Source organism: Tuber melanosporum (assembly GCF_000151645.1).
Source record: "Tuber melanosporum whole genome shotgun sequence assembly, scaffold_70, strain Mel28".
Lineage (NCBI taxonomy): Eukaryota > Fungi > Ascomycota > Pezizomycetes > Pezizales > Tuberaceae > Tuber > Tuber melanosporum.
In genome coordinates, this window is record NW_003299118.1 from 75,326 (window position 1) to 88,580 (window position 13,255).

At 48.0% G+C, this 13,255-nt stretch overlaps 6 protein-coding genes; 3 read left to right on the forward strand and 3 right to left on the reverse strand.

Annotated features, from left to right (window-relative positions):
• Positions 1–3,022: 3,022 nt before the first annotated feature.
• On the reverse strand, positions 3,023–3,894 carry GSTUM_00010514001 (uncharacterized protein). XM_002841344.2 has 6 exons: positions 3,712–3,894; positions 3,603–3,659; positions 3,487–3,525; positions 3,402–3,429; positions 3,257–3,320; positions 3,023–3,195 (listed from the first exon to the last, which is right to left on the reverse strand). Exons 1-6 carry the CDS (start codon positions 3,734–3,736, stop codon positions 3,154–3,156), a joined length of 255 nt encoding a protein of 84 aa, XP_002841390.1. The 5' UTR covers positions 3,737–3,894; the 3' UTR covers positions 3,023–3,153.
• A 354-nt stretch (positions 3,895–4,248) lies between these two features.
• Positions 4,249–6,543, forward strand: GSTUM_00010515001 (uncharacterized protein). XM_002841345.2 has 3 exons: positions 4,249–4,733; positions 4,794–6,052; positions 6,113–6,543. The coding sequence occupies exons 1-3, from the start codon at positions 4,397–4,399 to the stop codon at positions 6,254–6,256; spliced, it is 1,740 nt and encodes a 579-aa protein (XP_002841391.1). The 5' UTR covers positions 4,249–4,396; the 3' UTR covers positions 6,257–6,543.
• A 139-nt stretch (positions 6,544–6,682) lies between these two features.
• Positions 6,683–8,303, forward strand: GSTUM_00010516001 (uncharacterized protein; the record flags this gene model as incomplete). Its single annotated transcript, XM_002841346.1, has 3 exons — positions 6,683–6,937; positions 7,017–7,295; positions 7,368–8,303. The coding sequence occupies 3 exons, from the start codon at positions 6,683–6,685 to the stop codon at positions 8,301–8,303; spliced, it is 1,470 nt and encodes a 489-aa protein (XP_002841392.1).
• Positions 8,304–8,339: 36 nt separating this feature from the next.
• On the reverse strand, positions 8,340–9,776 carry GSTUM_00010517001 (uncharacterized protein). XM_002841347.2 has 1 exon: positions 8,340–9,776. The coding sequence occupies exon 1, from the start codon at positions 9,608–9,610 to the stop codon at positions 8,468–8,470; it is 1,143 nt and encodes a 380-aa protein (XP_002841393.1). The 5' UTR covers positions 9,611–9,776; the 3' UTR covers positions 8,340–8,467.
• Positions 9,777–9,958: 182 nt separating this feature from the next.
• Positions 9,959–10,819, forward strand: GSTUM_00010518001 (mitochondrial 54S ribosomal protein YmL16; the record flags this gene model as incomplete). XM_002841348.2 has 3 exons in its annotated part: positions 9,959–10,190; positions 10,263–10,698; positions 10,766–10,819. Exons 1-3 carry the CDS (start codon positions 10,006–10,008, stop codon positions 10,817–10,819), a joined length of 675 nt encoding a protein of 224 aa, XP_002841394.1. The 5' UTR covers positions 9,959–10,005.
• A 73-nt stretch (positions 10,820–10,892) lies between these two features.
• GSTUM_00010519001 (uncharacterized protein) lies at positions 10,893–13,149 on the reverse strand. XM_002841349.2 has 4 exons: positions 12,957–13,149; positions 12,162–12,899; positions 11,917–12,106; positions 10,893–11,864 (listed from the first exon to the last, which is right to left on the reverse strand). Exons 1-4 carry the CDS (start codon positions 13,090–13,092, stop codon positions 11,078–11,080), a joined length of 1,851 nt encoding a protein of 616 aa, XP_002841395.1. The 5' UTR covers positions 13,093–13,149; the 3' UTR covers positions 10,893–11,077.
• Positions 13,150–13,255: the final 106 nt, after the last annotated feature.

Genomic DNA, 13,255 nt, shown 5'->3' on the forward strand with positions numbered 1-13,255 from the left:
ATATATCAACGCCGGATTTTCAGATACCTTTGGGATTTCACCATACAAGGCAGTCTTTGGCCGTCAATACCCCCTCCTACCTACAACACTATTTAAGAACTCCTCAGTCCCTGCCTCTGATGACCATCTAAACTGCCACAGAGCAATTCGGAACGATGCCTTCCAAGCTGTGAAGGCTGCCCAATTCTGAAGCACCACTACTACCCAGAAACGATGATGCAAACATGTCCCCATCTCACCAGGAGACATGCTCATAGTACACGGTAACATGTTCATTACCAATGTCGGACGCAGCAAGAAACTGCAACCCCGATGGTGTGGACCCTTCAAAGTCATATCCTTTGACGAGCATACAGAGAACTACACTGTCCAGATGGATGGACGCATGTACCGCCGCAATACTGCAGTCTTTCACGCCTCAGCTGTCAAGCGATTCCATCCAAATAATGACTCCAAGTTTCCTGGAAGGACCCACTCTCGGCCTGTACCTATCATCATCGATAAGAAGGATGAATGGGAAGTTGAAGAAATCAGAGACCACCACCTTTGGCATGGAAATGATCAGTTCCTAGTCAAATGGAAAGGATATCCGACGAGCGAAAACAGTTGGGAACCACTGGAAGGACTTGAGCACGCTATGGATATGGTGAATGAATGGTGGAAAGATAATATGCCGAATGGATCTCTTCCCCCAACAATCAACTACATCACTATGTGTTGGACACCCACGATACCAGAAATTGAGCGATAGCATGCAGAACTCGAAACTAGAGATGGATTTTGGGCACTATACTTTGAGTTGGAATTCGAGAGTAGTGATGATGAGAATCAAGCTATGGAGCAGGCTCTCGACAACTTTATCTAGTCACCAATCACCATCTGAATACCATAACGATGTCAAACTATGTGGAGCTCAATGTGAGGTAGCGACAACAGATTGTTGGACTGTTGTTGAACCGCGATGTTATCCAACTTGAAGACTACTTCGAAATCCTCTGGATAGACTACTCTCCTGATTGCGATCATGCTTGGATTGATATACAGCACAAATCGGGTATTCGTGACTAGTGTGATTTAGATTTCTTCGAGTCTAAGTATTTCCTTAGAGTTTCCTCTTGTCCCTGGTGTGACACTTACGATGAAGAGTTTTTAGCGGAAACTGACGCTTTTAGTTTCTCAGACTCCCCTTTTGATGATTATTAGGTTTTGTTTGTTTAAACAGTTGTTTTGTTTTGGGGAATATAACCGGTATGGGTACTTGGTTATTGGTTTTGTTTTATGTTTTGTTTTAAGTATCGCTTTGATACTCGGTTAGTTTTAAGTATCGTTTGATACTTGGTTTTGTTTTATATTTTGTTTTAAGTATCGCTTTGATACTTGGTTAGTTTTAAGTATCGTTTGATACTTGGTTTTGTTTTATGTTTTGTTTTAAGTATAGCTTTGATACTTAAGGAGTTTTACCAAAGTGTATCGATTGATACCTTTGATTAGTTTCATTCATATTAAGACATGAACAGATTTGTGTATTTAAAGACCGCCTGTTTCTACGATAGAAACGGCAGACTTCGACAGACAGTATTTCAATATACTTGGTTGAACGGTTACTTCTTTGTTCCTCAGTACACCCTCGAAGCCTCCTTTAGTTCTCAGCTCTCGCCTCCTCTCTGGAAGAGCAGGCTACCTGCCAACTATCGTACCTTTACCGATAACGTGATTAGCACCTTGCGAACACGTTACAAAGGGAGTAGGATTTTTAGCAAGACTGCAAAGAATAGGAGGTATAGTTTATTGAAAAAAAGTATTGAGCAGAATGGTTTCTTCTTGGTTGACTTAGAGCAATTTCTTTAGGTACTATTGAGAGTGCTGGGTGATGAAGAGGAGTAGGTTGCACCGATTCTTGAATCACAGTTAATTTTGTCAATGTACAATATGATAGATAGATGCAGTCCCCGAACACTTTGATGTGGAGTATAAATATCAAAGTGTCTCCTAAGCTTTTAAACATTAGGCAACTGAGAAGTGACCTTAACAATATAATATTGTCTTACAATTCTACTCTACTTTACCTACTTTATTTCACTCTTAGTAGTTATAAACAAAATGAGTCCATATTAAGCCTTTCTAGACAATCTCTATCTACAGAAAAGAATTATAGTTGGCTTAGACAACTCTGAAGTCAATCAGGTTCTCCCTGTCTAACATTTTATCAGACAAGATGCACTAATCAGAATCTGTCTGGATAGCCCAGGAGTGTCTATTCTGCAACAACCTTTGTAGGATTTTGCGAGGGTATCTAGCTTGATATAGAAAAATGCCTACACTTAGTTTATGGGTTTTCCAGAGATGCATGACTTGGTGAAGCATATTTTTTATAATATTATAGCAGCTTTGTGTAAAAATACAATATGACCTTTCTTTCATTTTGTGAAAGTATAATAATATTATCTATCTTGACGAAAAAAATGCCTAGTCTTGGTGTAAAAAAAAAAACAATAGGTTTATAATATTATATAAAAATACAATACATCTTGTCTTGAGTTTTGGTATTTAGCTTAAGAATAATATGCTCAGGCTTAGTGTATTCAAGTTTTATCAGTTTTGCGGAGGTGCCTAACTTAGTGAAAAATATGCTTTCTTTTTTTTCGATTATGTTAGCTTTGTGAAAAAGATTACCTGGTATTGGAGTTAGTGTCTTGTTGGCTTGGTATGTGAAAAGCTGCTTTTTGTGGGATTTGCAAGGTTCTTCTACTTGGTGAAAACATGTCTCCCCAGGGGATATGGAACGTCTGGTTACGGAGCCAAACCTGGCTCCAAGAGTCTGTTTACGGCTTCAAGATGCTGCTTTGGGGCTGTCCGGAGCATCATCTAAGATCATAACGAGTGATATGCTATGTCGAGGGCTATGGGAGATTATTCTTGCCAGTGGGTTTGTGGTGCTGCGCATGGTTTCAGCATACCGCAGCCCCTGATATCCAATGTGACAATCTTATCCCAATCACACATCACTTTCAATACCCTTCTCTACGTGAAACGTATTTTATGTATTAACCGTACCGTCGTAAGTATCGTATGGATATCATACCCGATATATCCTATCATAGCGAAAATTACCTACTTTTCCGTCTCTTCCTCCTTGTATTGCCCTCCCCTAACTCATGCAGCCGAATTCCCGGGACCGTCACCTCCAGGAATCAACTGATACAACAATTAGCTCTCTTCCCTTCCCCTACGGTTTCAGAAATAAGACCTAACATACCATACAGATATTGTTTCCATTCAAGAGTATCTTTTTAAGCTTGACTTGTTCTCCGGTGCTCTCACTATAGATCATTTGCCTATCAGCTATCTTACTAACACTCCAATCCGTTCTAGACGTAGGCTTGACAGGGAGGGACGCGCACTATTCTGTTACGTCTTCTAGGACCATGTCTGTTTTTCATCAGTCGGTCCGAAATCAAGTAGGTGAATGGACAGTAGGACACGTACTGACGTAGTCATCAAAGCCGACCAATGTTCCGCTGAATTCTGGGGCGGGTAGGTTGGTTAGCCGAGGATTGATAATAGTTGAGTTGAGACGGATGAAGAGGACGGAAGAAATTCACCCTTGTCACCCTTCATTACCACCCAGATTCTTGAGCCGACGCATTTATCGACAAGTTCTGGGGCGGTCGTCAGTTCGTAAGCCGGAAGACGGGTGCGAGTGGGGCATACCTAGAGGGAGGAGTTGAGATGCCATTGCTGCTTATAGGGGGTTGGGATGGAAAGTCTGGAATGTTGTGGTAGGAATCGTTGTCTGATTGCTTATGGGGAGTTGGTAATGGCGATTGTGTGGGTATGAGGGGTGAGGTTCGTCGTTATCGATAGGACTTTTTGGGGGGTTTCGTTGTGTTGCCTGGTACTTGTAATATGCTACGGTCTCGAGTAGAGTTTGTTTTGTCGCGGTGCTGCAACAATGCTCGTGCAGTAAGGTTTGAAGGGTTGAAGTGATTTGGTTTGCGGGTAGACATTGTCACCCTCTGTCTACCGCCAATACTATCGCAAGATATCGTCTCACGATGAGATTATGAAGATTAATTTATGCTCAATTTCTTGAATATATCTTGGTCAGTTCTACTATAATAATTCTAACAACTCCACTTCAATGACCATGGTTGCTGGTGCTAAGTTACACTGCTGACTACGTAAACCACATCCCGCTGACAGAGCCACCCTAGAGAGCTCACTCAACACGGCGGCGACGAAACCTCCCACCAACAACCCCAAACCTTAACCTGTGAACACCCTTCTCGACCTCCTTATCCCATCCACTCATCTCCCACCATCTTCATCAGATTCTATCCCCCGAGCTTCCATTTATCTTTTGTTTACAAGCTTTAATTACCTCACCAGTTTCATCATGGTGGATAAAAGGTCTCTCAGGTCAAACAAACGCTCAGACTCTGGGTCGTCGGGAAACAAGAAGAGTGGTGATTCCTCGAAACTCGCAAAGTCATCAACTAAGAAGGCAGCAGCCAGCAAGAAGGCAGGGTCGTCATCATCACCAAAGGAGGAGATTCCGCCAGTCGAGAATGGCGCCGAAGATATTGAGATGAAGGATGACGCTGAAGTCACCACTCCCACTGCTGGGAAGAGGACTGAGAAGTCGGAGAAGCCTGGAGATGAAGACGTGGATATGAGCGATGGGAAGGAGGGAGATAGAAAAGAGGAAGACCCCGTTGTCGTTGCAATAAATGGTAAGAATCTTATCTCTTTCTCCTTGGGGTGCGAGCGATGGATCTGATGCGGTGCTTTAGAAATTAAGGAAAACTTTACTCTGCTCGAGAGAGCTGTCTCCCTGTTTGATGCCCGATTTACCCTTCGTGTCTTGCGTTCCCTGTCATCTCTACGCCGACGTCTGAACCCCGAGATTCTCAGCAAAGTTGTTGCCGAGACATATCCTGGAGATCATCCCTCGTCTCGTAGGCTTACCGCGGCTATCGGGTCTAGCGCGTCTGGAATGGACCTTGATAGTCCTTCTGAAGGATCAAAGGATGGCGGGGTTCTATTGCCGGAAATTGATATCTACCTTCACTTACTTGTGCAGATTTATCTCTTGGACCAGAAGAATCTGGAAACGGGCGCAAGTTTCTCCACCGAGCTGGTTCAGATAATACATTCGCTCAATCGTCGAACGCTTGACTCCTTGGCTGCCAAGGTGTACTTCTATTATTCTCGTGTACACGAGCTTCTTCCTCCTCCTGCCATCACCGAAATTCGTCCGCAACTTCTTGCCTCTTTACGAACTGCTACCTTACGAAAAGATATTGACACACAAGCCACCCTGATTACGCTTCTCCTGCGTAATTACCTCCAAACGTCACATATCACTCAGGCCGATCATCTCGTTTCAAAGACTCTGTTTCCTGAGTCTGCGGCCAATAACCTCATTGCGCGCTACCAATACTATCTTGGCCGTATTCGTGCTATTCAGCTTGACTACACCGCCGCGCACAACGAGCTCGTGGGAGCTATCCGCAAAGCTCCCCAGACTGCCGCTGCCGCCGGATTCGTCCAGGCTGCCAACAAGCTCAATATTATCGTTGAGCTTCTCATGGGGGATATTCCGGAACGGTCCATCTTCCGTGAACCTAGACTTGAAAAGTCTCTGCACGCGTACTTTTTGCTCGTGCAAGCTGTTCGGATCGGAGAACTCGATTCTTTCTTTGACACGCTCAACACGCACGCTGAGACGTTCAAGAAAGATGGCACATATTCCCTTATTCTCCGTCTGCGTCAGAACGTCATCAAGACTGGTATCCGTATGATGAGTTTGAGTTATTCAAAGATCTCACTGAGGGATATTTGCGTCAGACTTAGATTAGACAGTGAGGAGAGTGCTGAGTATATCGTTGCTAAGGCCATTCGAGATGGCGTTATCGAGGCCACTTTGAACCATGAGAAGGGTTATATGCAGAGCAAGGAGTTATTGGACGTTTATGCAACTCAGGAGCCTCAGGAGGCCTTCCACGAGAGGATCATGTTCTGTATGAGCTTACATAACGATAGCGTTAAGGTGAGATTTTTTCGGCGATTTCTGCTGGGGGCATTTGGCTGATTTTTTGTTTTTTGATAGGCTATGAGGTTCCCCATGAATCAACACCGGCTTGAACTTAAGAACGCTCAGGAGGCCAGGGAGCGAGAGAGGGAGTTGGCCAAGGAGATTCAAGATGGAGATATTGACGATGATGATGCGGGTGGTGAGTTTGAGGGAATGTAGATCGCTTTGCTCCGTTGCACACTTTGTCGCATAAAGCAAGGGATGTTGGGGAAACTCATGTAAAAGGCATCGACAGGGGGTGGAGGGAGAGTGAACACCTGTGTGGGAGGGGCTGGGAACTTTTCTTTCATTTTTTACCTCGTCTTGTTTCATTCCACAGCATTGCCCCGTATGTTTTCCTTTTAGACAATCAATACTCTCTTTCAGGTGGACATTGCCATGTACTCTATAGTTTATAGCTTGTCGATAACATACCCTGCTCGATGTGAAGCTTATCATTGAACGTATCATGCAAGAGTCACGATTGATCACTCGTATGCCATAATGCCAAGACCAAAGATTGGCCACTGAACGAACCCACTGACATCTCGTCACCCCACATGCCGACTTCCTCTACCAAACTCAATCGCAATCCCCACAACAAAAATGCCGAAAGCAACCCGCAGGCACTCCTCAAGAGGCGGCCACGGCCTCTTCACAACAACTGCGATCCCAGCCGGCACGCAAATCCTGTCGATCCCCAAACCGCTTGTGACGATCCCTGACGATGCACACCTGCAGAGCACCTGTAGCAACTGCCTCCACCACGCTCCGGACACACCCTCAGTCCTAACAACTTATAGCTCCCCGCGGAAGCTTTCTGCGTGCCTAGGGTGTAAAATTGTCAAGTACTGTGGAAAGGTAGGTGGGTTATACCCCCACCCCCCTTCCTATCAGCAAAAAGGAACAAGAGGAGTTAATTGGGATGGAGGAAAAGTAGGAATGTCAAACAGAAGACTGGAAGCGCGTGCACAAGCACGAATGTAAAACCTTTGCTAAGCTACCGAGGGCATTGCCGGGTTCTGTGCGCGTCACGATGAGGGTGCTCATGCAGAATGCCGAAGGGGGGGTGCTTGCACAGTGTGAGGATCATGTTGAAAAGTTCCGTACGGAGGCCGGAGGGAAGAGATGGGAAGGGGTGTTTGTGATGGGGAAGGGGGCACATGGGTATTCGAGAACGAGGAGGGGGGAGGGGGAGGTTAGGAGGTTGTATTGTGCTGTTTGTAGATTCCTTCTCGTTTCTTTCTCGCAGGGTTGGGGGATGGTATTGACGGCGGAGGCTGTGGTACAGGTACTGGTAAACTCCATGACCCTTGTCACAGAGACCTTCGATCCCATTGGTATCGCATTCGACCCGCTAACCGCGAGCATAAACCACGATTGCATACCCAATGCCGTTATGCTCTTCAACGGCCGAATCCTCCAAATCCGTGCTCTAGAAGACATCCCTGCGAACGCTGAAGTCCTGATATCATACATTGACAATACAGTTCCCCGCGAACGCCGCCAGCTGGAACTGTCAGAGAAGTACTTCTTCACCTGCACCTGCTCGCGCTGCACCGGCCCTGCCGGACCCATGGACGGGCTCCTGTGCGCCTGCGGCGGGGTCGGAATGCCCTCGCGCGAAGCGGTGCTTTGCAACAGGTGCGCACGAGCACTCCCGGCGACTGCGGACGTGGAAATACTCGAGCAGACAGCCTGGTCCGCGCTCGACTCGGATAAGAGTGAAGCAATGATCTCCGCCTTGAGGCACCTACACAAGTCTCCTATGTGGCCGCTACCCCGGCAGCCTTTAGCCGCACTACACCTAGCGCTTGTGCAGGGCGAATATATCCCGTCTGGAAATTGGGAACGGGCCCTACTGCATCATTTACTAATCTACCTACGCCTCGACCCGGTCTTCTACCCGCAGAGGTTTCACCCTATGCGGGTGGTGCACGGGTTCACGCTTGCGAACTTGTTCTTGCAGATTCCGAGGGTGGATTACGGGAAGGTTGTTTGGGGATTGCTGTGTGAGTGCGCTGCGCAGGTGGAGAGGAGCCATGGCGGTGGTGGAGTATTTGCTGGTGTGGTTGCTAGGAAGAGGGAGGAGATGAGGAGGGATTTGGAGAAGGAGGAGCAGCCGAGGGGGTGGGTGGCAGCGAGGTTGGAGGATATTGGCCTCGAGGCGGAGATGGGGAAGATTGTTGGTATGGTGGAGGGGCTGATCAAGGAGCTTAAGAGGTAGTATTATAATGTTAGTTGCAGTGGTGTGAGGGGTAAGTTTGCTAGTTTGTGGAAATGGAGTGGATTAATGATGATACAGGTCAAGCGCAAAGTAGCGACTCAAAAGGGATGAAAACTTTTAAAATATCTATCTATGTCTATGTATCTATCCATAGACTCACTCATCTAAGTCTTCCTCCTCTTAGAAAGCCTCTCCTTCTTCCTCTCAAAACTGTCCCCCACAACCCTCGAGCTGCCCCCCTCCTCATTATCCCCATCACCCTTCCTTTTCCGACTCTTCTCCAACAACCTTGCGCTCTTACCCGCTCTATCAACCTCCTTCGTCAACCTCTCTATATCCCCCGTGAAACCCGACCAATCCTCACCGCCCATGCCGTTCACCTCTCTCCCACCGCGGCGCTTCAGTTCCCTCGCCTCCTTCTTACCCATCTTCGGCAGCCTGACAAAGTTATTCTCCTCGTACTCCTGCCTCTCTCGCTCCTCGCGCCTATCGCGTGCGGTCTTGACTACGCGGCCGGAGTCGATAATGGTGGACCCGACGGATGACTCCACTGTTGGCGCGGTGGACAACTCCTCCATAACGAATTCATCGAGCATATGGGATTTGCGGCGGGGAGGCTTACCTTTCTCCGCGGACCTGTTGGGTTCCGGCATTGCGGTCGCGGAGATGCGAGGTGGGCGGTATATGCCATCGGAGAGGTTCGTAGTAGATGAGGATAGCGCCGGAGCAGAGGGTTTTACAAGAGCGGCGGGATTAGGACGGAAAGCGAGTTCCTTCCTGGTGAGTGCTGATACTGGTGCTGAAGCTGCTGCTACGTCTGAACGGGGTTTTTCCTGAAGGGGGTAGTAGTCGCAGTTGTTTGCTGTCACATCTTCGTCTTCATCTGAACTATCTTCACCACTGCCCTTGCCATTTCTTACTTCTATCTCCTCCTTCGTCGTTGCAGGAGCGGTACCGGCCGGCATCGACGATGACGCTGCAGCGATGACCTTATCAATCTGGTACTTCAATTTCCCTTCCAGCGGTTTCACACCCCGCTCTAACAGAACGCGGATCTTGACCAGTTCCTTGACTGCGTCTGCACCAATGCCATTGCTCAATGTGCCCGAGCGGAGCCGGACTAGTACGAGGAAGACGATGTTGTGGACATATGAGAGGAGGAGCTCGTTTTTCAGGCCCAGGAGGGATATGCCGTTCTCTGGGGATGTGAGTGTCGGGAATTCGGCGGATTGGATGGATGTACTAGTCGTGGTGAGGGAGGCAGTGAGTGTCGTTAGGGTTTCGAGGAGATCTGGCGGTGGAGACATTGTGCAGTTTGTGTGTGCGATGTCCCGCTTAAGTTGGTTTCAGGCCTTTTTTATGGGGAAATTGTCGATAGTATTATAGAGGTATGATAGAAGTATCGTAGATAGATAGATGGGGGAATGCGAAAGGATGGGTGGATGAGTGTTGAGAAGTGGGTAATGGTAAGATCATAAATCCCTCTACCGGTAGCTAACGCAGAACCATTTTTGAGTTGTCATGTCTCCGGCCTAGAACTCTTCTTTTTTCTCAGCCAAACCTACCCAATCAAGCAAGTGGGTCGGGAACCCTTATCAAGCCTCCAATTACCCGGCTTTAACATTTCCACCCACTAACTAACCACAAGATCTACACACAAAATGATGGTAGAAGGACCTCTCAATTAACCACTCGCCCAACAATGCGCCTCATCTTGAACCGATGTCTCCGACATGTGCCAAAGGGATACATCTGCAAATTTTCCAGCACATCCACAGCATTCAGCAAGATTGGGAAATCTCCCGTTATAATCCCGGACACGGTAAGACTCAACAAGATAATACTACCGAAAAGCAAGAATCCTCGTGAAACACCAATAAGCAGGCTGTACAACCCCCCCTCCCCCCCCTAGACCAATCGCGCACCCAACTGTCTGTCCATCTAACTTAAAACATCCAGCCAGGTAAAAGGCCCCCGAGGTAAACTATACCTCCATCTCCCGCCCTTCATAAAGGTCACGCAAACGCCCATCCCATCGTCCACATCCCGGCGCGCAACCATCACGGTGGAGGACGCGAAAAACCGCCAGCAGCGTGAAATGTGGGGCACTTCGCGGTCAAACTTGCAGAAACTAGTGCTCGGCGTGACGGAGGGTCACTCCGCCATATTGCGCCTGGTGGGGGTTGGGTACAGGGCCATGATCGAGAACGAGGGAAAACTGCTGCAGATGCGATTGGGGTATAGTCACACTATCAAGATGCCCGTTCCCGAGGGTGTCGAGTGTAGTGTGCCTACACCTACTAGGATTCTACTAGAGGGGGTAGATAAGACTAAGGTTAACCAGTTCGCCTCGAGGATTAGGGAGTGGAGGATTCCTGAGCCCTATAAGGGGAAGGTGTGTGCTCTCTTGGGCCGCTGGAGGGGGGAGGGGAAACTAGCGATGGCTGACTGAGGGTGTATAGGGCATCTTCATTAATGAGGAGACGATAAATATTAAGGTCAAAAAGGTGAAGTAGATTTTTTTATGGCTGGATAACTTCACTTGGTTCTCTGGATCATTGGTTCGGAACAGATAGATGGAACGGGCTATTCTTGGAACCATTGTATATTACACCCAACCAACCAATCAATCTAGTAATCGCAAATAGCCAACCACACTGAATCTGGGGAAAGGAAAGAAGAAAACGGGCAATCTAAGCAATCACCAATTCTGCCCGGCACCAAAGAGAAAACCCAAACTCCAAGTAAACCTAACTCCCCAAAAGCCCCCTATTCTACCCAGCAGCAGTCCTCGACCCCTTGTCCGCCTTACCTAGCGCAGCCTGATACTTCCCTAACGCCTTATCTACCGCAACAATCGTTGGTGCCAGCAGCTCCTCAACAACTTTACTCCCACCGCCGACCTCGGTAGTCTTCCGCTTCGGCTTCACCCCAGTCCTTTTATACTCCTCCTGCGCCTCCTTCTTCTTCCTCACCTTCTCCAGCTCTCGCTCTTCGTCAGCGGTCTTGGCAATGGACGCAATCCTCTCCTTCGAATTCTTCAAACTGTTAACCAACTTTACGATGTCCCCAGCGCGCTTCTCGTCCCCGGATAAGAAGGCCAGCCAGAAATGGCGGAGGAATTCATTCGTTGTAGCATGTACAAGCGTTACGCTATTGAATACGTTCGCGGGTAAGCCCCCAGATTTGTTCTTAAACCCGCTGGAATTCAACATCTGTTCCCTGCGGTCCTTAACTGCCGCCACGATTTGAGTGGTAGCTTTGGAGAGTTGGGCTTTACTCCCTTTACTAGTGCCACCGCTAGCGAGAGCGGTAAGGAGGTTTAGGTTGCTTTCTCCGAGGGTCTTTTGGATCTCTTGGAGTACAGTCTCGGGTTTTAGGTTTGAGTAGAGTTCTTTGCGCGCTTTATCGGCATTACTGCTTGCTGAGAAGAACTGGCGTTGGTCGCGAATGTTGAGGATGATGCGCGCTTCCTCGGGGTCACTGTGGAGGTCTATCAGGCGTTGCTCAATGATGTAGCGTTCGTCTTGGTCTTCGACTTGGCTGGGGTCGGTGTCGGTGCTAGGCGGAGCTTGTTAGCAAATGCCGATGGAGAAATCGGTAGAACACTCACGGCGTGACCAAGTCCACCAACTTCAAGCTAAGACTATTTAGGGTTTTGATAATCGGAACGTTCTCAGTACGTGTAGGTCTCATAGTCAAATCAGGAGCATTCCCCTTCTTCTGACTCAAGTTCTGCTCATTACCCTCAATATCCATAGTTCTAGGAACATGTTCCAACTTCCTACGCTTCCTCGAGTTTTCTACTCCCCATGATTAGCTCCCCCCCCTCACTCGGGTGCCCATAAAATAGCCTACCTTCATCACCTCTCCCCAAATAACGATCAAGTATTGGGTCCGTGTTATCCGTCGGCAGCAACTTATCCCCCTTCAATTTCTTAAAAAGCCTACTCAGAAAGAACCTACTCCAGAACTCCTCCTCTGGCAACTTCGGCACATTATCATCATAAACCATCTTAACCAACGGGTGCTGATCAAAAATGTCATGAATGGCCTCGCGCGACAAAGACATCTTAACAACATTGTCAACAGTCTTAGACTTTATCGTGGCGAGCACGTTGTACGGACCGCGCTTCTGCTCCCGTTCGATTGCATGCGCACGGAGAAGATGTGTGCGTGTGGACCAGAACTGGTCTGCGGTTACGGCCCCAGAGAGGACGGCCTCTGAAAAGGTTGTCGAGAGCTCTTGGTCGGCTTTTAGGAGGGATTTTTGGAGTTCGAGATCCGTTTCCAGTCTGGTTTTGCTCCAGTCTGTGAGTTTGCTGGCTAATTTTGCAGAGGTGGCTCCAGAGGCTGCAGTTGAGGAAGCGGCAGTAGTGGTATGGCCAACAGAAGCGGAGGAGGGAGTTGCGGTACCGGAATTGTTCTTGAAGGTCTGGATTGAGGTGGTTAATGCTTCCTTCATGACATCGGCTTCCATGCGAGCGGAAGAGGCGGAGGTGAATGTGAAGACGTAAGGCTCTGCTGCACCGCCTTCTTTGGTTGCGAAGACCTTGATCATGACTTTTGCCACTGTCGCAGGGGTTGCCTGGAGATCTTTCTTCTGTGAGCAGGCGGCTCGCGCGTGGGGGGGGGGGTAATTTAGACTCATACTTGTAATTGTTGACACGGGAATTTTTAAAGACGGGGTCTCAGCATTTGCAGGAGTCCAAGTGACAGAGTCCTTCTCCAGGACGAGAGATCCATCCTTTTTTTTGTAGGAAGCTGAGCCTTTCGCTATTGATGCCATGGTCGTAGTATTAAACTGATGTTGAGTCGAATCGAAAGATTGGGAGTAAGGTGTCTCTGAGCTTCTTTTTGACTTCAAGATTTCGATACCGAAACCTACCTGTATATTGCGGCCGTTAAAACGGTTACCCTGAACACGGGAGACGGATACAGCAGAGCCTCAT

Bases quoted from the DNA above. Each gene is read 5' to 3' on its own strand.
- GSTUM_00010517001 (XM_002841347.2), bottom strand. From the start codon at position 9,610: ATGTCTCCACCGCCAGATCTCCTCGAAACCCTAACGACACTCACTGCC.
- GSTUM_00010519001 (XM_002841349.2), bottom strand. From the start codon at position 13,092: ATGGCATCAATAGCGAAAGGCTCAGCTTCCTACAAAAAAAAGGATGGA. The intron at 12,107-12,161 runs GTAGGCTATTTT...CATGGGGAGTAG, and splicing joins TTTGGGGAGAGGTGATGAAG to AAAACTCGAGGAAGCGTAGG. The intron at 11,865-11,916 runs GTGAGTGTTCTA...AGCTCCGCCTAG, and splicing joins TTGGTGGACTTGGTCACGCC to CACCGACACCGACCCCAGCC.
- GSTUM_00010515001 (XM_002841345.2), top strand. From the start codon at position 4,397: ATGGTGGATAAAAGGTCTCTCAGGTCAAACAAACGCTCAGACTCTGGG. The intron at 4,734-4,793 runs GTAAGAATCTTA...GCGGTGCTTTAG, and splicing joins CGTTGTCGTTGCAATAAATG to AAATTAAGGAAAACTTTACT. The intron at 6,053-6,112 runs GTGAGATTTTTT...GTTTTTTGATAG, and splicing joins TACATAACGATAGCGTTAAG to GCTATGAGGTTCCCCATGAA.
- GSTUM_00010514001 (XM_002841344.2), bottom strand. From the start codon at position 3,736: ATGGCATCTCAACTCCTCCCTCTAG. The intron at 3,660-3,711 runs GTATGCCCCACT...CGACCGCCCCAG, and splicing joins ATCTCAACTCCTCCCTCTAG to AACTTGTCGATAAATGCGTC. The intron at 3,321-3,401 runs GTGCGCGTCCCT...AATGATCTATAG, and splicing joins CTAGAAGACGTAACAGAATA to TGAGAGCACCGGAGAACAAG.